General features: G+C 39.1%; 1 protein-coding gene across 1 annotated transcript in view; it reads left to right on the top strand.

The window, feature by feature from the left end:
* KCNQ3 (potassium voltage-gated channel subfamily Q member 3) overlaps window positions 1–24,210 on the top strand; it is a 462,534-nt gene that overhangs the window by 394,792 nt on the left and 43,532 nt on the right. Inside the window, 2 exon segments of the mRNA XM_020997918.2 lie at window positions 1,512–1,606; window positions 13,468–13,494. Of these exon segments, the coding sequence (XP_020853577.2) occupies window positions 1,512–1,606; window positions 13,468–13,494 (122 nt within the window).

Raw genomic sequence — 24,210 nt, 5'->3', positions numbered from 1 at the left:
ACTTGGAAATATTTAACAAAATAAACAAACATACGATAAAACAGATAATATTAATGTGTGGTTTTCTACATAAATATGCGATCCATAGGAATCCTTATGTGTGATTTAGCAGCCCTTATTTTAACTTGCGTTTAACCCCACTGGTTTCAGGCTATATATAATCTCTATGAATTGTCATTCTGCAGTGGTTAAAAAAAAAAGTTTCCACATTAAGATTTCCCCACACTGATGAAAAAAACATGGGATTATACTTTTAGAATTGGAATGGACTTTAGAGTTTATTGCATCCAAACCATTTACAAATTTACAAATAAGGAAACTGAGGCACAAAAGGTTGTGGGTTGTCTAAGGTTATGCAGGTTGTAGGGTTTAAAACTAGTTTCTATGACTCCAACTTTGGTATTCTTTCTGCTTCACAAAGTTGAGAAGCCATGCCATATAAACATTAGGGAAAGAAACTACAGATGATGTTAAGTCCGGAGAAGAGGAAATTAGAGGAGACGTGAGAACCTACATTCAAATCTTTAAAGGGATGCTAGGTGTCACACTGGATAGATTACTGGTCTTGGAATCAGGAAGACTCATCTTCTAGAGTTCAAATCTGGCCTCAGACACTTACTAGCTGTGTGAGCCTGGGCAAGTCACTTAACCCTGTTTACCTTAGTTTCTCATCTAGAAAATGAGCTGGAGAAGGAAATAACAAATCATTCCAGTATCTTTGCCAAGAAACCCCAAATGGGGTCACAAAGAGTCAGATAAAACCGAAAGCCTGAATAACAACAATAAAACAACACAGGGGAAGAAACATTAAGCTTGTTCTGCTTTGTACTAGAAAGCAGACCCAGGAATCATGGGTAAAAGTTTCAATTATGTTTCAGCTTATTATAAAAAATCAATTCAACTAGCATTTGTTAAGTATTTGTGATGTGGCAGGTCATGGGCCAAGTGCTGGAATTGCAAAGAAAGGGAATAGTATGGCCCTTGCCCTCCTTGATGGAGCTGAGGTCAAGATGATTGAGATAGCCAGAGTGGGAAAGTCAGAACTGGAAGGAGTTAGACATAGTTGGAGCAAGGGAGGTGTCATCAAACCTGCTGAGACACAGCCAAGAGTGGTGAGGCATCTTCAGAATGAATGAGAAAGGTTGGATGGGAGGAACAGGGTTATGTTTGTCCTCCTTGAGGGCATCACATTCTGATGGAGGAGATAGCACGCAAACAACTATGTACACTCAAGACACATACAGGGTAAATGGAAAACTCACTAAAAGTTCAGGTTGTCCAAGAGTGGAATGGCCTGCCTCTGAAGGGAGTTACTTCTTTCTCGTTAGATACCTTTAAGTGCAAGCTAGATGGTCACTTGTGGGAAGGGAGAAGAGAAGGGAATAAACATCTCTACAGTGCCTACTACATACCAGACGCTGTGTTAAGCTCTTTACAAATATGAATTCATTCAATCCTCCCTTCAGAAGCTCATTGTTGCTCTCCCTCCTTCTCCCTATTCTCTTTCCCAGGCTGCCTGGAGGTATTATGCGACGAATCCCAACAGGATTGATCTCGTAGCTACCTGGAGATTTTATGAATCCGTCGTTTCTTTTCCATATTTCAGGCAAGTGGCATTTATTTATCCCTTGAATTTACAGTGTGTGACACCTCTTTCTGATGCTTATGGATTTTGTTTGGATTCATGATTTAACCAACTTCCTTTTGGCATTTCATTAAGCATGTATTGATCTCTGAATGGCTGAGAAGGTTAGAAAAAGGTTTAAATGTACCTGAGTGGCACCAGCTCAAGGTGGGGAAAAGTGAGAATTGCCATTGCCTAACAACAACATTTATATGGTGCTTTAAGTTTTGCAAAGTGCTTTTAAATACTATGTCATTTTGTTATCAAAATAAGGGATTTTTGAGGTAGATTATACCTGTTTTTTTTGTTTGTTTTGTTTTTAAGGCAATTGGGGTTAAGTGATTTGCCCAGGATCACAAGCTAGTAAGTGTCAAGTGTTCAGTCTGAGGCCGGATTTGAACTCAGGTCCTCCTGACTTCAGGGCCAGTGCTCTATCCACTGTGCCACCTAGCTGCCCTGATTATACCTGTTTTTTACAGATGAAGAAACTAAGGCAAATAGAGCTTGACTTGACTGCCTGGGACGTGTATCACCTGCCCTGACTCTACTTCACCCTTCCTGATTGTGTTTTGCCAACCATAATAACCCTGTTCCTCCCATCCAGCCTTTTTCATTCATTCTGAAGATACCTCACCACTCTTGGCCATGTCTCACCAGGTTTGATGACACCTCCCCTGCTCCAACTATATCTAACCCATCCTAACTATGACTTTTCCACCCTGGCTATATCTCAACCATCTTGACCTCAGCTCCATCAAATTTGATCCTGCCCTCCTTGCTCCCCATGATTTTGGCCTCTGGGCTAAATTAGGAATAGGAAAAAAAAGATGGAGGAGGAGAGAAAGGGAAAGATAATAAAATTAGTTATAAGTGGAGTCCCACAGAAGTACAGGAGTTGAGTTAAAGCCACCATTTATAGATATGAAGGGAAACCCACTTCCTTACTTTGCCCAGGATGGAACATGGCTGGAGAGTCCTTTCATTTCCTTTGTCAGAAAGCATTGTCCTAAATTTGTATTTGAATTTTTAACTAATCAGAATCCTAGAGTTGGAATGGACTTTAAAGGTCAGAAAATCATAGAGTTACATCTACTCTAGCCCTTGCAAATGCAGCACAGAGTGAGCCCGAAAGTCCAATTTCTGTCCTCTATAAAGGAAGGTGTTGGAAGGTGTTTCATACTCTACTTTCCAGCCCTCCCATCAAACAAATAAGTCAAGCAGGCCCTGGTTTGTAGCATTTGCCAATTTCCAAAAATGTAAATATCCACATTGAAAATTTAACAATTGTCTCTCCCGCCAACTCCAGTGGCTCCATGGCTGACTCATGTTCTTTTCTGGTCATGCAATTCTTTGATGATATTTTTTGCACCACTTTTGGTGTGCAACTTCACACCTACCATGCACATATCCATTGCTTGCTGCGCTATGGGTGACTAATTCTTTTTAGACTGCGGTATTTTGCTTCACAGCCATATATTGTAGCATCTCTAGAAACTGTGAAAAAAAAAAGTGGTAAAAAAAATTTACATGCGGCCTTTGTTTCAGAGAGAAGTTTGTGGTTATTGAAAGTGCCTCACAGTTTTTGAAATGCAATCCAGGCTAATTTCTTCCTCCTTATTATTTGCCAGGCCTAGTTCATTGCCCATTCTTGGCATCTGTCCAAGATAAATGTGCTGATGAACCTGTTCCAATGTAAGAGAGGTGCTATATAGAGAATATGGTCCTCCAGAGATTCTTGTTTGTGGGTAGCATTGCCCTAATTGTAGTAATACCTGAAACTTTGCAGAGCCTCCTAAATAAAATCCACAATCACTTTAAAGATTTTTGGCCTCACAATTCACACAGGAAAATAGAAGTGAATGAAGAAGCCCTGTGGTCCAGACTATGATTTCCAGTTAGATGGGAAGCCCAAAGAACTGGCATGTTGATCCTGACAGGTATTAAATAACAATTTTAATAGTCAAATATGATTTCAATTGTTTCATAAATGATATCAATGATAACTGTTCAAGAATATCTTGTTAAGTAGTGAGTTTCCTGCAGGGATGTGCCGGAGTCATCTCTAACCAGCTTGTGAGAGCTGTCAATTAAATTTTCAGTGTGAGCATTCATTCCTCGAAGTTAACAATAACTACAAATCAAGGTTTGATTTATTGATTTGTTGATTTTCAAGGCTTAGGAAGCATTGATAATGCAGATTAAACTTTAAAATGTATGTACATACTCTCCCCCCCCCAAGATATCCTGGTTGTTAAACATTCACTAGCACAGGCTTGCATTGCTCTATAACCATTGCTTGAGCTCAGCAGGAGTGCAGAAGGTTCAGGGAATTAAGTCATCACCAGAGTGCAGGCTTGGTGATACAGACAAATAACAGCAACAATAGTAATACCATTCATATAGAGTTTTAAGGTTTGCAAAGTGCTTTACATCTATTACCTCATTTGGGGCTTACAACAGCTCTGGTTCCCTGTCATAGAAAGTATTTGAATAGATCCTCAATGATCATTTCTTACCAATGACATACTTCAAGTTGAGATTTGAGTAGATGACTTCTACAAACTCTTCAACCTCTCATATTCTCTCATTTAGAATCCTTGGACTAGAATTCTCTGCTTTTGTTATAGGTTTCATTAAAACCTAAGTGTTTCCAATCCACCTTACATTGTTGGTTTTTGAAGGAATATGTCTTTAAAGCCACTTCCATTACACCAATTTCCTGCTCAAGAGACTACAATGCTTTTTATCTTTTTCAAATCAAAAGTCTTCTTTCTAGCATACAGTCAGGTGTATTGAAGCACCTCTAAAATAAGAGAGTTGTATAGATATGGCCTTGTATCTCTTTCATTCCTATCACTCTATGGTCTATTGTCATCAGTCTCAATACCAGAGAGTCAAGTTAACTGGCTTCAATTTTGCCTCAGAAAGTGTGTGCCTTTCTGCCTTCCTGTCTTTTTATGTTACATTCATAATCACAAAATCTCAGAGTTAGAAGAACCAATAGAATAAAAACAGAATCAGATGATAAGAACATGATAAATTCCATGTATACTGATGTCCTGGCAAAGGGCACACTATGTGTTTCTGTATCTCTGTTCATGAATGTGTCTATGTATGTGTATGTGTATGTATGTGTGTATGGCTGTTTGAGAATGTGTATGTATGTGTTCAATTGAAACTATCTTCCTAACAGTCAGAGGTAATACATCATGCTAGAGATGGCTATTGTGAGACTAGGAACATCTTTGAAGTCAATGTAGAGTATGTTTTTTAAAGGAGAAAAAAATGGTCCCTAGCGTTTTTCGCTTGGCAGTTATATTATAGCAAGAAAGCCCATTGGGGAAAGGGTGTCACTGAATTCCAGCATGCCATTGTTATTTTCAAGTAAGAGGCTGAAAACAACATCCAATGTGTCCTTGTATTTATGAAGAGCCTCTGAAGGGCACCAGCTTGAACCTCTTCCCTGGAAGTGGCCCCTTTTCCCAACTAATTGGAGTCAATTGCCAACTTGAAAGTAGACATATCTGTGGGGCCATTGGTACTCTACATGTATTTCATTGGCATTTTTTGTTACTTAGGCTTTCAGAAGATTAAGGTAAACAGGAGTAGAGATTGATATGTTCAGAACTAGGATGGACCTTAAAGCCCAGAATATCGGAACATAGAATATAGGATGAGGATGCTATAGCTGGAAGGCATCTAACATAGACCGTTAAGACATAGGTTATAGAATGTTAGAGCTAGAAAAGACCTCCAAACATAGATGTTAGTGCTGGGAGGGGTCTTAGAGTATAAAGTGTAGAATGTCAAAACTGGAAGAGACCTTAGAGAATTTTAGAACTTTGAATACAGAATTTTATGGAGAGAATGGATCTCAGGAGAGAATGATCAATAGAATGTTACAGCTAGGATGCCTTAGGATGGAAAATGACTGGATGAGACCATAGAACATAGAATTCTAGGGTGAGAGTAGGGGAGGAGGGGAGCAGAGATGTGCTATTTGCAGGAATGTGTGATTTGTTTCTTGCTGGACTGGAACTGTTCCCTGAATTCTGGCTAATCTAGTAATCCCAAAAAGCACGTAGCATAACGTGTGGTGTATGGTAAGTGCTTAATACACGTTTTTAATATATTTTATTTGTTTTGTCAAATATTTCCCAATTACATTTTAAAACATTTTAGCATTTTTTTTAATTTTGTGTTCCAATTTCCCTATCTCCCTCCCACCCTTTGAGAAGACAATATAGTATCAACTATACTTGTGAAGTCATGCAAAAATATTGCTAAAGAAAACACACAACACACACACACACACAAACAAGAAAAATAAAGAAAGTAAAGAAAGCGTGTTTCAGTCTGCGCTCAGAGTTGATCAATTCTTCTCTGGAGATGGGTGGCACTTTTCATAGTGAGTTCTTTGGTATTATCTTAGATCCTTGTCTTGATCAGAACAGCTATGCCCTTCCCAGCTGATCATCATTATAATATTGCTGTAAGGTGTACAATGTTCTCCTGGTTCTGCTCCCTTCACTTTTCACCAGTTCATATAAGACTTCCCAGGTTTTTCTGAAATCATCCGTCATCATTTCTTACAGAACAATGGTACTACATCACAATCATAGGCTACAACTTGTTCAGCCATTCCCCAGTTGATGGGTATCCCTTCCATTTCCAATTCTTTGCCACCATGAAAAGAGCTGCTATAAATATTTTTGTACAAATAGGTCCTTTTCCCTTTTCTTTGGTCTCTTTGGGATATGGACCTAGCAGTGGAATTGCTGGGTCGAAGGGTATGCACAGTTTCATAGCCCTTTGGGTGGAGGTCAATAAATGTTCCTTGACTGTTTGGCAAAGGGCAAAGACTTGGCCCAGATTTATCTTGGATTACAATACAGAGAAAAGAACAGTTAAGGACAGACTGAGGGATGTGACCAAGCAGAGAATGCAAAAATTTACCCCAAGTCAAGGGCTTATTTCTACAGACTTATCTCTACCACAGCCCTCTGATCAATTATACAGCCTGAAAGCTAATTCTTGACTGAGTGATGCTTCCTGCTTTTCTCCCACTGTCCTACATACTTAGAGCAAAGGCCCTGAAGAAGAAGAAAATACACTGATTTGGTATAAGAAAACCAGGGTCCCAATTTCATCAGTTCCTAACTCTGTCATGGTAATACTTGTATTTGTGAAGTTCAACTGCAGTGAGGCCTGTAACGTATTTTGTAATAATTAAGCACTCTCTGGGAGGGAAGCACAGAGTAGTAGATGGCTGACTTCAGAGGCAAGAAGGCTCAGGTTCAATTGTGCACCTTATGCATACTGGCCAGGATACCTGGATGAGTCTCTTAATTTCTTAGTGCCCCTGGAAATTCGCGAAGACTATATGCTTCCGGATAGTTGTCAATCTAGATTTGTAGTGGGAATTTCCTCTCTGGGAATTCTTTATTCTAAAGAAATAAAAGGGAAGGGCCTGATCCAAACAATGTGTTACATAAATATTAGTTGTTATTGCTGGAAACAGTAGAGCATCATGAAAAAAGCATTAAATTTGGAGTTAGAAAACTTATTAAGGTTTTCTTTTTTTTTTTTGGCATAATCTTAAGCAAGTCACTTAAACTACATGGGCCTCAGTTGTCTTATCTGTAAAAGGAAGGGGACTGGATGAGGTGATCTCTAGGGTCCCTTATACTTTTAAATCATATGTTTCTATAACCTTATGAACTGGAAGGGATCTTGAATCATAAAGTATAGGCTGTTAGAGCTTAAAGGGGGATTCAGGGATCATCTGGTCAACCTCTCATCTCATATCTGAGAGACTGGAAGCCCTGACGGTGAAAGTCACTTCCCCAAAGTCATCAGCTAGCTACTAGTACAGACTGAAGTACAACCTGGCTTTGCACCCCAGTGTCTGTGATGATACTGTTCTTGTGGTAACAATAATAGCATTTACATAATGCTTTTAAGGTTTGCAAAGTGCTTTACAAATATTGTCTCATCAATTTATCCTATGAATCTAGGAAACAGAGGAAGAAGCATAGGGCTGTAGGTTGACTCTGCTCAAAACTGTTATTATGATCAGTTCAAATCTAGGTTCTCTGACTACAACTATAGGGTTTATAAAGCAGTCCATAGTCCTAAGTGAGGACTGAATTAATTGCTTTGGCCTTATGGGTGTCTGAGCATCCTGCTCTAATTACCAGCCACTCTGGCCAATGCAGCTCCCCCCAAACCCTGATCCTTATAATCCATTGACAATTTCATCACCATAAAGTCTCCAGTTACCAAAACATGTGCATGAAAAAGAAAGAAATCATAAACAAGGAAGAGTGCTGAGATTAAAGGGCAAAGGTCAGGAGTCATGTATTAAAAGGGTATCAGGAGAATCTGCTCTGATATGACTTATACAGATTGAGAATCTATCTTCCTCTTTAAAGGGAGGACATCATCCTTATGGATCAGAATATCAGAGCTGGAAAGGACCACAAGGATTAAGTTTAATCTTCACCTGGTCCAGAAATCCCCCTCTACAACATCCTTAATGAGTTATCAACCAGCTTCTGTTTGCATGCTCTCATGAGGCATCCCCATTTCACTTTGGGGCAGCTGTAATCATTAGGAAGATTTTCTTTATGGTGAACTGAGGTCAATACCCCTTCCTGCCTTGTCTACTCACTGCTCCATCTTCTGCCCTCTGGGGCCAAGATGAATAAATCTTAGCCTTCTTCTGTATGTCTGCCCCCAAATATTTGAAGACAGCTATCTGAAGCTATCTGGGCTAAGCCTATCTCCTCCCTTCAACTGATCTTTACCATCCTCTGAATGCTCCTAGCTTGTCAGTGTTCCTCCCAAGATGTGGCATTCATGCCATGCCATATTTTCTTTTATATACTGTGTCTTCTGTTGTTTGCTTGGTAAAAAAAAAAAATCCTCAAGAACTGTGAGTAGGTATAGTCAGTGCCCTAGAAATGGTGACTGTATATTGAAAGGGTTTTTTGATGGCCAAGACTTCTAGTAAAAAGCAAGCCTAATTCTACCCAGTTCTATTATTACCCCAAATCCTAATGGTTACTGCTGAACTTGAGTGCCAATTATAGCGTCCTGAACAGTTTTCAGTTGAGATGGTATTCTTTTCTACTGATCACACACACACACACGCACACACGCGCGCACACACACACACACACACACACACACACATCCTTACACACACTTACCAGCGTAGTAGAAAGAAAAGAACACTAGATTTGAATTTGGAACACTTGGATATGAATCCTAGCTCTGGCACTCATTACTTATATAACCTGAGTCAAGTCACATCATCATTATATGTATATATAATAATTTCATGCATTAAAGAATAATAGAATCATAGCTAATACTTATGTAGCACATTAATGTTTCCCATTCACATGCAAAATGTTTCACATAGATTGTCTCATTGGATCCTCACCATAGCTATGCAGGGTAGGTGCCATAATTATCCCCATTTTACAGATGAGGAGACTGAGGATGGGAGAGTTTAAGTGGCTTGCCTAGGGTCACTTAACTAGTAAGACCAAATTCTAACTCATGTACTCCTGACTTTAAGTCTGGCATGCAATTTGCTTTGCCACCTAGATGCTTTAATCATCTTGTGCCTCAGTTTCCTCATCTGAAAAAATGAACAAGATGAATTCAGTGATTCCTAAAGTCTTTTGCAGTTCCAAATCCTATGGCCCTACCCTCATTAAGCCTGGAGAAGAGAAGATTTGGTTGACAGTAAAGAGGTTTGGGCGGAAGGGGAGTGGTGGGAACCATAGCTGTCTTCAGACATTTTAAAGGCTCTCACATAGAAGAACTCATAGATTGGTTTTGTGCAAATCCAGAGGGAAAAACTAGGACCAAAGGGCAAAAGTTATAGGGGAATGTATTTCCACTCAAAATATGAGGAAAAAATTCCTAACAATTAGAATAGATCATACATAGAATGTTCACCTTGTGAAGGGACAGGTTGTTTGTTATTAGAACGTTTCAAGCAGAGGCTCAACTGTCTGTCATGGATGTTGTAAAATGGTTCAGTTAGATGACCCTTCCCACAGTCCACTCTATTCAAGATTACCTCTACTCCTTGCCCATGCATCCTTCACGTGGACTGCAAAGAAACATAAAGCAATAAAATACACACAACGTTAAAACTATCTCCAATAAAATTGAATCACTTTATGATTCAGAAGGTACTTTAAGGTCTGGCCAGGTTGTACTGCTGTCATTATAGGCTGGAGGGATCATTGCACTGGCAAAGGACAGACATACTAGGAAAGAGAGATTTCCGACTGATAGAGTGCTAAGAGAACCCAATTTTTCTGTATCTACCACTATGCAAGATGTAATACAATATCCTCCAAGGAGACTTGATGAGGATAAAATACCTGCCCTGCTGAATTCCCAGGGGATCTGTGAGGCTCAAGAAAATCATTTAACTCAAGCACTTTGCAAACCACATGGCAGCTTAGATTGCTGTCATCCTTCCATCCAGTGACCTAAGATTGTAGAGAACTAAATGTCTCCATCCCCTAAATCATTCATTTGCTCCAAAACAAATCTATTGAAAATTGCATAAAGTGTCCCCGGTACAAAGCTATTAAAAGAAGAAAAAACAAACACCCTTTAATATATTTATCCTGCAGCCCTCCAGGTGATTCCTCCAGGTTAGCTAGTCTTATACATAGAGAAGCCTTCATGACATCTATAAAGCTTCTATATTATTTTCATAATCTCAGCATAATTCATTTTTGGCCTAACTTCATTGTTTTATCCTTCATGTATTAATTCTTCCTTCTTCCTTATTTCTTCCCTTCCTTCCTACCCTTTCTTCTTCCCTCCATTTTCTCATTTTATTCCTTCTTTAGTGCTTCCCTCTCTTCCTTCTTCTCTTTCTTCCTTTCCCCCAAGCCCTTCCTTTGTCTTTCATCCTTCTCCTTCTCCCTTTTCTTCCTTCTTTCCTTCCTTCCTTCTTTCCTTTTTCCTCCTTCCCACCCTCCTTCCATTCCCTTCCTCTGTCTTTTTCTTATTCTTTCCTTCTTTCCTCTCTAGCCCTTCCCTATGTCCATCCCTCCATTCCTTCTTTCTCTCTTCCCTCCTCCCCCCTCCTTTTCTCCCTCACTTCTTTCCTGTCTTCCTTCCTTTCTCCTTCCTTCTTTCTCATTTTTATTTCTTATCTCCTTCCTCTTTTCCCTCTGTCCTTCCCTCTTCAGCCTTTCCCTCCCTTTCTCTCTCTCTTCCTTCCTTCCATTCATTTCTCTCTTCCCTCCTTCCTCTTTCCCTTCTCTCTTTTCATGCATCTTTAAAAATAACCCCAAAGGTTGCTTTGCTTTGAATGACGTCAGCAACCCTGGTTGTCAAGTTCTCATGGCCTTCATCAACAGAATGTGCAGTGACACTTTTGCCTTCTGCTTCTACCATCTTTGACCTTGTATAGTAATCATTGCATCAAACAATGAATGTTTGATGCCGGGGAGAATCACTGACTGACTCATACGTTTGGATATACGCACATTGCTCGGCTGGCGTTCTTTTTTTCCTTCCCCCTGCCTGACTCAGAAGACTTTGGAGAAGGAAAGTATTTGAAAGCATTTCACAGTTATATTTGTTTCATTCTGAACATCCAGATATTATCTCAGAATGTAGAGCTGAGATACTAGAGCTTGTCTAGTCCCATTTGGTCATTTTACAGATGAGGAAACTGAGGCCCAGACTGAAGCAAAGTGGCTTTCCCAAAGTCACAGACATAAATACCTTTCCCAAAAAATTTTTCTTCTTCCCTTCTACCTGACTGATCTGTGAATAATAGTATACTTTAACATTTTCAATCTACTATGCACTCTATACACCTAAGAAAGGTTCAATGACTTTCCTGGTGTCTCACAGCTAATTAGTTTCTAAGGCAGGACTTGAATTCAGGTCTTCCTGACTCTTAGTCCAATTCAGCACACTGTCCACTGCACCAGTGAAGTTCCCTCTGAACTTCTCAGCACATAAGTTATCCCCCTGAATATCTGAAGGGCCGTCATGTGGAAGAGGCCATGGAGTAGTTCTGCTTGTTCCAAGGGAGAAGAAGTAAGAGAAATGAATGGAAGTCTGAAGGGGACATACTTTAGCTTACACTAAAGAAATGCTTCTGACAAATTGGAGCTCTCTAGAGTAGGATGAACATCCTAGATAAACAGTTTGTTATCAGTAGAGATCTTTGCCGGTTGAACACCTCAATACAACTCAAGGGATACTTATTAAATGACTATTGTGTAAGGCACTGGGCAAGCTGCTGGGACTACAAAGACAAAAAAACAGAACTCTGCTGGCCTGCAAGGAGTTTTCATTCTGCTGGAAAAGTATGGTCTATATGCAGATAAGACATAGGGCATGCAAAAACTAACCTTGTAACTTTTTCAGTAGTATTTGGCAGGCTTAAAAACCAGCTCATATTTTATAATATGTTATTACTTTTGTAATGAATGCATTTTAAGAACTAAAAAAATAAAACACCCAAAATTTTAAAAAAAAGACATAGGGGCATGTAAATGTTATCTTCAAGTATATTAAGTGTGAAATTATATGTGAAATTATAATAATAATTGACATTTACGAAGGATGATAATAAAGGTTTTGCTTTTTAAATATAAATTCCAGAGCATGATCTGAAGTCAGTCTAGATTCAGACCAATACATAATATAAATATCAGAAGGTGTTTCTCTCTTTCTTTTGGTGACCTCAGTCATAGTGCTCACAATTCAGGGCATGTGCACAACCAAGTTAATGTCACCAAAAAGCTTTTCTTTCCCTTCTCGTCTTCTCCATTAATGAGTCAAATAAACATTTATTAAGCATCTGCTATGTGCCAGACACCTTGCTAAGCGCTGGTTATAGAAAGCAGAGCAGAAAGCAGAATTCCTGGCTTCAACAAGCTCACAGTCTAATGGGGGTGTCAAAATGCAAACCACCATGTGTATACAAGATGCATACAGTGTATGTGGTAGACAGGAGGCACAACGAATAGAGTGTAAGGCTTGGTGTCAGGAATACCTGAGATCAAATTCTGCCTCAGCTAAGTATATGAGCTTACTAGCTGTTTGATACTGGGCAAGTCAGCTTAACATATGCCTGCCTTAGTTCTTCATCTGTAAAATGGAAATAATAATAATACCCATCTTCCAGGGTTGTTCTGAAGATCAAATGACATATATTTACAAAGCACCTTGCAAACCTTCAAATGCCACATAAATTCTAGCTGTTATTAAATTTGGGTAAGCTCAGAGGAAAGGATGGAAGAGATGGGAAAGCCTCATTCTTTTTCCCTATCTAATCATCTTATGGTCTCCCCTGCCTCCCCTTCTTTCTCTTTTCTCTCTGATGAAGAAAGCAACATTGAGAAAAAAAAAAAACTATTCAGAGAAGCAGTGTGGTATAATGGAAAGGGCTTTGGATTTGAAATTGGGTAAGACCTGAGTTCAGATTCCTGCTCAGATACTCCCTAGCTAATATGATACTAAGCAAGTCATTTCTCCTAAGTCTCAGTTTCCTCATCTGTGCAATGGGCATAAAAATGCCTGTACTCCATAGGCTTTTATGAAAAAGTATTACAGGCATTTGAATGAGGGCCCTGCCCATACATCAAACTGTTTTTTGTGCCTTTACCTTATTACACTCAACCCATTTTCCTTTCCCTTGCCCTGTTTTCAGTTTTTCCATCTTCTGACAGAAACCTTGTAGGCTGCTCTAAATGGAAGGTAGGGAAGGGGTTGGTCTTAGCAACGGGAGCTATTCTAACCTATGGTCACCTTTTCTTTCCCTCTTCCTTTCCTTACAGAAAAGAGCAGTTGGAGGCAGCAGCCAGGTAAGTGTTCCTTGTTGCTCAATTTCTTCAAGTCAAATTAAAAAGCATTTATTAAGTACCTACTGTATGCCAGGCACTACGCTAATTACTAGGGGTGCAAAGAAAAGCAAAAGAGAGTCCCTGCCCTCAAGAAGCTGTCAGTCTAATGGGGAGACAACATGTCAACAATTAGGTACAAACAAGATATAGACAGAATAAATTATAGATAACTTCATGGGGAAGGCACACCATTGAGGGGAATCATGAAACATTTGCTTGCTTGCTTCCTTCCTGCCTGCCTGCCTTCCTGCCTTCTTCCCTTTCTCCCTCCCTCCTTCTTTCCTCCCTCCCTTCTTTCCTTCCTCCTTTCCTTCCTTCCTTCCTTCCTTCCTTCCTTCCTTCCTTCCTTCCTTCCTTCCTTCCTTCCTTCCTTCCATGACTTCAGGGCCCCAAGTCACCAAGATGCCACCTACAGGGGCCCCTCCAGAATCTTAGTCTGGTACTCAAAACCCTGGTTCTCTTGAAGGGAGAATATTCACATCTTGAGATACCAATCTCTTCTCAGAAAACAGCATCAACCCTGGGCTCCTCCAAGTTACACATACTCATCACCTTCTACAAAGATTTCATAACTAGATATACAGATAAAGCGTTCATTAAGCACTTACTGTATGCCTGGGAAGTAACTCAGAATACTCCAACATGGTTCTGTCTACTGTCCATACCCAAGAGATAAGCCAATCAGTACAAACAAAGATGGGAAGGATAATTGAAAGAGAAGACCAATCACAAGTCTTGAACTAAATATCCCCTTCTCTCAACATTAGTTACACCTAGGGGATGGCAGATAATGGAGCCACACATTTGTCTAGTCACATACTTTTTAAAACAACCAGTTTAAAAAGTGCTTAGAGATAACAAAGACACCAGCATTTTTGTAGAGCTGTTTTTTAAATGAAATGATCACTTTTTGGCAGAGTTCCCTTTACCAGCTTCAGGAAACAATATGGCAGAGTCTAGCAACAAAACCTTTTCAGTATTGTGTGGTAACGCTAATAATGATTGTTGGGAAGAAACTGGTGATGTTTTATTAAGCTTGAATAGATTTTTAGCTGATTTTGAACGACCTAGAAGGAACATGTCTAAGAAGAAAGTTAAGCCATGTAACTAATAAATCACAACTAATTAAAGTGAGGAGAGAAATCATATTGAATTTCAAGAATTTTTTTAATTCCTATGATATTGGTTTTCAGAAACCATAAGCTCAGTATGAGTCAGTTGGGTGTCCTGGAAGCCCCCAAAGCTGAAATAATCTTAGGCTTCAAATACAATGTTTAGAATGAAGGACATGATATTCTTACCATGTATCTAGTCAGACCACCTTTGGAATATTGTGTCTATTCTAAGCATCAGATTTTAGGAAAGGCATTGTATGGATGAACAGAGTCAAAAAGAGAACTGACCATGATCCTAATGATCCTCAGCCTGCTGTCCCATGAGGTTTGGTTGAATGAAGTAGGGAGAACCTCATCCAAGGAAGAGAAAACTTAAGTGGGAAATGAACACTTTCCTCAAATATTTAAGAATTATCAATCAGAAGAAGAATTTGATCTGTTTTGTTTGGTCCCAGAAGGGAGAACTGGGAGGAAAATGCAAAAAAGAAAATCTAGGCTTTAAGAAAGCAAAAGATTCCTTCCTGGCAATTAGAACTATTCAAAATTGGAGTGGGCAGTCTCTGAAGTCACAAATTCTCTTAAATTATAGTGATCGTTTGAAGTCGTAGAGAGGATTGTTGCTCAAGTATGTTGTTAATGTTGTTGGTTAGTTGTTTTCAGTCATATTTGACTCTTCATGACCCTATTTGAGATAGGCTAGGCAGATGTTATCTCCAACTTTCCAATGAGGAAACAGGTTTAGGGAGACTACGATTTGCCACAGACCACTTGGTGAATATGTGTGAGCTGTGATTAGAGCCCATATCTTCTGACTCTAGGGCTTGAGTCTTTTGTGACATTTGGAGAGCTGGCGAAAACATTAGAGGACTAGTAATGTCTGTAAAGTTTGAATAGCTTTCCGATGGAAAGTTGTATTTCTTTCTGATTTAATTTTTCCAAAGATGTAAATTGAAACATCTTTATATCAGGGACCACTGTCTCAACTAAGACATGGAACTAGTCAAGATTACTTTATAATAAGATCCTCTGGGTAGTTTAGTTTCCAAATTCCCTTGGATGGAGTCCATAATGACCCACTGTAAATGAGCTCTGATCTGTAGCAAAGAATATTATAGTGCAGTATTCAGTAGTGTGAAATCCAACCCAAGTTTTATGTCCACCCTGCACAATCTGGATGTTGGATATCAAGTTGTTTCTTTCCTAGACATTGAATGCTTGACATCCATTAAAAGAAATTCCAAGGTAGGGCTGAACAAAGAACAATCCACCCCCAGCCAAATCCTCATTCATTTAAGATGCTCATTGCTCCCCACTGGATTAGCAGCTTGGATAATATCTAATTAAAGCCAAACAAGATATATATAAAGCATTTTCTAAGATTTTTTAATAATAGCATTTATTCTTGATAAAAGCTAGCACTTTGGAGTTTGAAAAGCACTTTACAAATATTTTATCTCACAATAACCTTAGGAAGTGGGGACTGTTATTATCTCCATTTTTACAGATAAGGAAACTGAGATACAGGTTGAATGACTTGCCCAGAGTCACAAAGCTAGTGAGTGTCTGAAGCTGGATTTGAAATTAGGTCTTCTGACTCCAGGTCTGTTGTTTTACTTACTGCATCACTTAGTTGCCGCTTATTCCGCTTCAATAATTTAAAAGATTCATGATTTCATCTTGATGGGCACTCCTTTCTCTAATGTAGATCACAATCTGTCCACATCTTAGAGGTTTCATGAACCTATAACCAAAAAATTCCGGTGGCTAAACCTCTCCACACTTAACTGATATTGTCCACAACCAGGCCTGTATTTGAATCTCCCTCTCTCTTGTGCTTGCGCTCTCTCTCTCTCTCTCTCTCTCTCTCTCTCTCTCTCTCTCTCTCTCTCTCTCTCTCTCTCTCTCTCACACACACACACACACACACACTCTCTCTCTCTCTCTCTCTCTCTCTCTCTCTCTCTCTCTTTCTTTTTCTCTCTCTCACACACAACTACAAGTCACCTTTCAAGGTCATCAGGTCTAATCCCCTTATTTTGCAGATGAAGATACTGAGGCCCAGAGATGACAAATAGCTTCCCCAAGGCCACATAAGTAGTGAGTACCATAACTGAGATTTGACTTCATGTCCTATGACTCCAAAACTATGGCTCTTTCCACTACACCAGCTTGGTATTATCTACAGAAATTTATCTTCTACTGACAGAACACAGCCTTCAAAAATCCAAGTTCATCTCTATGCCACGATAAGGCATCAGAAAAGGATTTTAGTGCTAAGGGTACTAAGGAAAAAATTTAGTAGTAGAAAAGTAGGCTCTCTAAGATCGTGTCATGGAGACATGGAAGCCCACTTCAAGAGAGCACATTTGGGGTCGGAAGAGGGCATTGCCATCTGCTTTGGTAAAGTCCCAAAGTCAGTTGCTGGGTGACTCACAAACTGGATACTGAGAGAAGAAGGAATATTCCATGAAATTTTCTCATGTCAGGTTACCAAGTAGATGCTATGTTCAGACGGCCTATAGATGATAGAGAAATAATGGTGTAGATGGTGTTTTCAAGAGTTTGGCTACAAAAGGGAAGAAAGAACTATAGGATTGTAGCTTGAGCAAATGATAGGATCAAGTGAAAGAGTTGTTGATTTATTTTAAAGGATAATGTGTATCTGGGCATGTTTGTAGACATCGGTGAATGAGCCAATAGATAGATATTGAAGATTTCATAAGGGGTAATATTGTGGGAACAATCTGACAGAGGACAGTACAAAGGAGGGGCTGACTTTGAAGGGGAGAGTGGCTGCCTTTTTCTTCATTGGAGACTAATGCAAGGCAGAAGGAAATAGAGAATGATGGCAAGAGGCTTTGAGATGTGGAGTATGGGAGAAAAGGAAGTTCACAGCAAATGGCCTCTATTTCCTATATTATAATGATAATGATAATGATAATAATAATGATAATAATAATAATAATAATAATAATAATATACCACACTTAGAGTTTTGTATTTCACAGAATACTTTCCTAAAAGCATAGAATGAAATGGGATGTAATAGAAAGAACATGGGACTGGGGTTGAGAAGAGCATGTACTGATTATGTGACCTTGGGCAAGACATTTAACTCCTTTGAGCCTCAGTTTCTTTATCTGTAAAATGGAAATGAAAATACACTTGACTCACGTTGTAGGATTTTTGAAAGGGATATATTTTGTAAATCTCAAAGTGCTCATTTGCTCAGAACTGCCCCAGGATGTCGGCAGGAATTATTTTCTGCACTTTATAGATGGGTAAATTGAGGCTCAATGAGGGCCAGTTTTCCATCTAAGGTCACGCATCTAGTAATTGGCGGCATTTGCACTCAGATGTTCTGATGCCAAATACAGTTCAACTCTACCATGTGAGCTCCCTCTTATCAGTAAAAGAAAACAAAAGAACTGGTTATACTAAACTCTGTTAGCTACATAGGGAATGGAGTGTGCTAGTTTATCTACTATTTTATGGACAAAGAATTATCCTCCAGAAGGGAAGGGAATAAGCATTTATATAATGTCTACTATGTGCCAGGAACTGTGCAAAGCTCTTTACAAATATTATTGCATTTTCTTCACAACAACCCTGTGAGGCAACTGCTATTATTATCCCCGTTTTACAGTTAAGGGAACTTTTAGGCAGCAGTTAAGTGTCCAAGGTCATACAGCTAGCATGTGTCTGAGACTGGATTTGAACTCAGATCTTCCTGACTCCAGGCCCAATGTTCTATATAAGACTATATCTTACAAAGCAGTTGCCAATGTGCATTAGTAGAGGGAGTTTCTGCACTGAAAGTACCCTACACCAACAAAATCACTATTCAAGACACTCCTTCCCACCCCAAAAAAAGCCATCCCATATTTCCATACATTTGCAATGACATTTGAGAAGGAGGAACACTGAAGTAAGGGGAGAGAGAGACCTGTGATTTCAACTGTATAGAAAATCATTCTACTGGTACAGATCTTCATTTACCAGTATCTTATGGTCTTAGAGATTTGCCATGAACACTGAACAATCGATGAACTTCTCCAAGGTCAGACAGACATCTAGTATGGGTCAAAAGCAGAACCTGAACCCAAGTCTCCTTGACTCCAAGGCCCTACTTCTATAAACTGCCCATTTTGTCTCTCATTCCATATGTGCTTTACCAGCTGACAGAGAATCAAAATACAATGAAAATAAACATGAAAAGCACGTCTAACAGTGCCATCTCACTTGGATATTTTAGAAAGCACTTTAGTTTCTTCTCCAAGTTTCTTCTCATCATTTTGAACATCATAGCATAATGCATCTTGAAGGAACTTCGTATTTCTGCCTCCTCACAGACACACCCAATTTACAGATGAGAAAACTGGGGCCTTAAAACGTAAAGTGACTTGCCCAGGGTCACACAGAACTTGCAGAAGAGTTGGAACTCAAACTCAGATCTTTTGATTTCAAGTCCAGTGAACATCCCACTATACCATGCTGCCTTATCGACTCCAAGATATCTTCCCATTGGTTATAATCATATTATATCTATGTACTGCTGCTAAGCATTAGGGACTTAAACTGGAGAAAAGACTTTTTCCCCCTGGATTCTGAAAACTGGCTATTATTTAGGGGGAAAACCACTTTCTTGCCTCGGTACTATCATTTGTTGCCATTTTTCTTTTCTGCCTAAGTCATTTTGTTTATGTAAGTGTCACCTTGTGTTAATTCTTGAGAATTCTGAAATGGGAGGAATCTGCCAAAGTTTTTACTTGACCTGCCACGTCAGTAACTTCTCCTTCCCTTTTCAGTAATGTCATCTTAAGTAGGGAGTCTTTCTTTGGCCAGAGCCTCATCAGAAATTTAGATATAAGATCAAACGTTGGAAAAAAAAATAAATTTAAAACATTTTTTTAAAAAGTTCAAACGTTGGGCCCTGAACACTGTCATTGGTGACTGTGCGTCCTCCTTTTGCCTTCACCGTTACCTTCTGCCCCTGATGTTCACAGAACCCATATAGAGAGAAGGCGTTTTGAAAAAGATAGCACTGAACTCAAATGTTTAAAAAAAGCACTTTCCTACTAGGGTTTCCACCAGAAGAATCCCATTGCCCTACTTTTCTGAGTGTTTGTGAACACACTACTGTAATTTGCTTTCTTTATGATATCAGCTAGTATTTATTAAGCACCTACTAGGTGTCAGGCACTGTGCTAAGCTCTAAGGGTATAAAGAAAGACAAAAACTGGTCCTTGCTCTGAAGATGCTCACAAGGTAATGAGGAAGACTACACGAAAACAACTATGTACAAATCTTTTATATGCAGAGATAGTCTCAGAGGTAAGGCACAAAGATTGAGGAAGACCAGGGAAGGCTTCTTGTGGAAGCTGTAACTTTAGCTGACACTTGAAGGAAGATAGGGAAGCCAGGAGATGGAGACGAGGAGAGAAATATTTCAGACATGGGGTACAGCCAGGAAATCCTTGTTTTATTCCATAAGTTAAAAATTAAATTAAATTAAAAAAAGAAAAAGATGCCCAATCAGAGATAGATAGTCAAGTGTAAGGGATGATAATAATATTAGTGGAAAAGACCTCATGTTGCATGGAATTACAGACTTTTTAGTGAAATCTTAGACACTATTTTAGTCCTTCCCTTTCATTTTTTTGGAGGAGAGAACTGAGGCTCACAGGAGTGAAATGACTTACCCAATGTCACATAACTAGTTAGGGAAAGGTAGATGACACAGTGGATAGAGCCTGGATTTGGGGAGAACCGAGTTCAAACCCAGCCTCTGACACTTACTAGCTCTCTGACCCTGGGCATACTACTTTGCCTCAGGTTTCCTTACCCATAAAAGAAGATAATAATAGCACTTACTTCCCAGGGTTATTGTGAGGATCAAATGGGTTAATAATTGTAAAGTTCTTAGCACAGTGCCTAATGCATAGTAAATGCTTTAAAAATATTAGCTATTAACATTAGTGGCTGAACTATCTTTAGATCCAAAACCAGCTAATTGCTAGTCCAGGAACTTTTTTCTTCATTAAATCACACATACCTTCGCATCTATTTTCTCACTGTTATCCTTAGAACAACCCTGGATGATAAGTAATAATAATAACTACATATATGTATATATGCATGTATACACACATACATGCATACATACGCACACATATATAACACGTTCTAAAATTTACAAAGCACTTTCGTACCAGCAGCCCATTGAGTTTAACAATGCAAGTCTGATTTGTTTCAGACAGTGAATGAGTCCAAACCTGTGATTTCATTAATGTGAAGAACCCTTGGTGGGGAAACTCCCTCAGTTGTTACTGACTAGCATTTGACATATAACCTTTACTTATAGGATGATAGATCTGGAACTGGAAAGGACCTTTGAAATGGTCTAATTAATCCTCTCATTTTACAAATGAGTAAACTGAGGTTTAGAGAAGTTAAATCACACATAGGTTGGCAATAGCTGAGCTGATATTTGAACTCAGGTCCTGTGAGTCTGAGTATACTGTACTACCTTGAGCTGCCTGGGAGCAATGAGAAAATAAGTGACTTGCCCATAATTACACAAGAGAATGTAGCAGAGGCAAGAGAACCCAGATCTTCTTGACTCAAAATACTCTGTTTTGTCACATTTCATCTCAGCACAAGTATTATCCCCATTTTACCAATGAAGAAAATGAGGCTAAGAAAGCCAATGCAATTTGCATGAGTCATACACAGTTTGCTGGTCTTAAACCAAGGTATCCTAACTCTTAAGTAAACCACCAGTATGTTTCTGATTGGCTTACTGAGGCTTATCAAAACCACTGACTGTTCCCCACTTTGATTGTTCATGTAATGATAAAGAAACCTGGACTGAGTCTCTAATAACCCTAAAGTCCTAGAATAAAAAAATCAGAGGTCATGGAAAGTGCTGCTTTCCTTCATTTTTCTGGCTAAAGATTTTGCATTTGAAAGGTAAAGGAGGATACAATCCATGGGACATGGAAGGTGAATAACTAATTACAAACATTATGCTAGAGAATGGTGTTTGGCACTCTGAATGATGACTTGAACTCCCAGAATGATGAACCCCAACAAGAGATACACTGGGAAGCATTGGTTTGACAAGTAAGTGATTGTTAAGCTGACCAGGAGAGTTTCAAACTGATATTTGAGTTTGTGGAGGTGGTGAGGAAAGTTAAGTGCCTTGATAAACTGAAATCAACTACTGTGGAGGACAACAGGTTTGGGAACAAAAAGAAAAATATTTGGAAGATGTACCCATTTCTTTATAAGTAAAGACAGTTGGAAACAATACTTTTGACATGAAATAGCAATATACTAATACAAAGAATATGGATCATAAAATTATTTTAACACTTTTATATGTGGATGTAAGTACATCTTTGTATATTTCACCAAGACTTGGTTGGATGAAACCCCATTACTGGAATGTGGGTAGGAGGGAAGAATATGTTTTATTCAAAAGAAATATGTAATAGAAGGAGTGGAGGAATTGTATTATATGTTTAAAAGATAATGGGAATCAGCAAATCAGATATTAGAAGAATAGAAGAAGAACATTTGAGTGAGGATAAAGGAAAAAAAATAAATGTTATTGTTGTGGAGCATAAATTCTAGATAGACCAAATGGAATAGATAGGTAGCAATTCTTTGATATAGATCACACACACACACACACACACACACACACACACACACATAAATATACACTACAGTAATGAAGAATTATAATCCTCACTATGGCTGTTCAAATCTTCTCCTAATACCCCAAGCTCCCAGTGTTGCCTCCCCCCTCACCAGAAGATGACTACGTCTTCTGCTTGAATGAGAAACTCAAGCCCAAATATTGTCAGCTCCCCATGGACATTTCCCTCTCTGATTCATGGTCCTAAGAGAACAAGCATCTCTTCTTGCTAAAGGCTAAACACTCTCCATTCACATGGCTACAATCCTCGTTCAGGTCCTCACCCCATCTACTGGGGCCACTGTAGTAGTTTTGTAATATACAAACTCTTTAGCCTGGAATATAAGCCACAATTTTACTCCAGACAATCTCTCTAATCATATTTTACACAGCTCCATTTCACTGGCTCTGTAGTCCATCCAAATTAGACCATTTATGGTTTTCTGAGTTTGACTTCTAATCTCCAGCTTCCATGTATTGTCACAAGCCCTAATCCATGCCTGGAATGTACTCCCACTTCATCTCTACCTTTTAGAATCTAATTTCCTTCTAGGCTCAGCATAGGTGCTTGTTAATTGAAGCCTTCCCTGATTCCTCCCCTACCTGCCCCCTCCATCTATCAGTGTTCTCTCTTTCCTTTAGATCCTTTTATCTGATCTCTCCTTTGTGTCCACTATCCCTTCCTTATAATTATACTTAGGTATAATCAGGTCATATATGCTCTTCGGGGAATATAAGTTTCCTCAAGGATAGGCACTGCTTCATTTTTGTCTTGTATCCTCCGTTCCTAGAACGGTGCCTAGAAACATTCAGTAATAGTTGCTGACTTGAATTGATCTCTCTGTTCATCTACTAGGGTTTTTCTGTTAGAAGCAGAGCAACTGTCGAATTCTTTACTTGGCATGTTGTCAGTTTGTTTCATTTCTAAGATGGAAGAAGAAATAATGAAGAGAGTTATCACCCTGCATCTCCTGATGACCATCCACAAAGAACTGTTTGTTGAAATAGATGCAATGTGGGAAACCTTGAGAGAAAAATACTGTGTCAGCAAATGCAGTTCAATCCAATCCAATCCACAACCACTTATTAAGCATCTTTTATGCACAAGGCATTCTGGTAGACACTAGGCATTCAAAATATGAAAGACCACATAACCCAGTGGAAGGGATATGACGTATACCAATAAGTATGATGTAGGGTATAAGGAGGCAGCTAGAGAGCTATATAGAGGAGTGGCTAGAGCACCGGACTTAGAATCAGGAAGACATTTTCTGAGTTCAAATCTGGCCTCACTCACTAGCTGTGTGACTGCACAAATCACTCAATCCTGTTTGCCTCAGTTTCCTCTTCTGTAAAATGAGCTGGAGAAGGAAATGGCAAACCACTACAGTATTTCTTCCAGGAAAACCCCAAATGGGGTCACAGAGTCAGACATGACTGAAACAACTGAATAACAAAAATAATGCAGTGGGGCAAAGGAGAGTCAGTTAAAGTACTATGAGAAATCTATGGTGGGATTAACCTGGGCTGGGGGCAGGGAAGGGATTTTACATGAGTTTCTCTTAGAATGTAAGATCTTTGAGGGCATAGGCTGTTTCCTTATGACCTTTGTGTCCTGGCATCTAGAACAATGCCTGACACATAGTACTCAATTCATGTTCCTTCAATTAAAGTAGTATTAAGGGTTTTTAATAGTTAAGGAAGGATACGTTGGATACATCCAGAGGTGTAACATAGACATTTAGAGAGCAGATTTCAAAATATTTAGAAAAATGTGAGTTTGAAGCTTCCTTTCGAGGCACTAAAGGGGTATCAGCTCAATAGGGATGAAAATCTCTCAAATGCAAAATTCTGGCA

Source organism: Phascolarctos cinereus, unplaced genomic scaffold (genome assembly GCF_003287225.1).
Source record: "Phascolarctos cinereus isolate Bilbo 61053 unplaced genomic scaffold, phaCin_HiC Scaffold_4;HRSCAF=312, whole genome shotgun sequence".
Taxonomy (NCBI): Eukaryota; Metazoa; Chordata; class Mammalia; order Diprotodontia; family Phascolarctidae; genus Phascolarctos; species Phascolarctos cinereus.
This window is presented reverse-complemented; position numbering and strand designations above follow the sequence as displayed.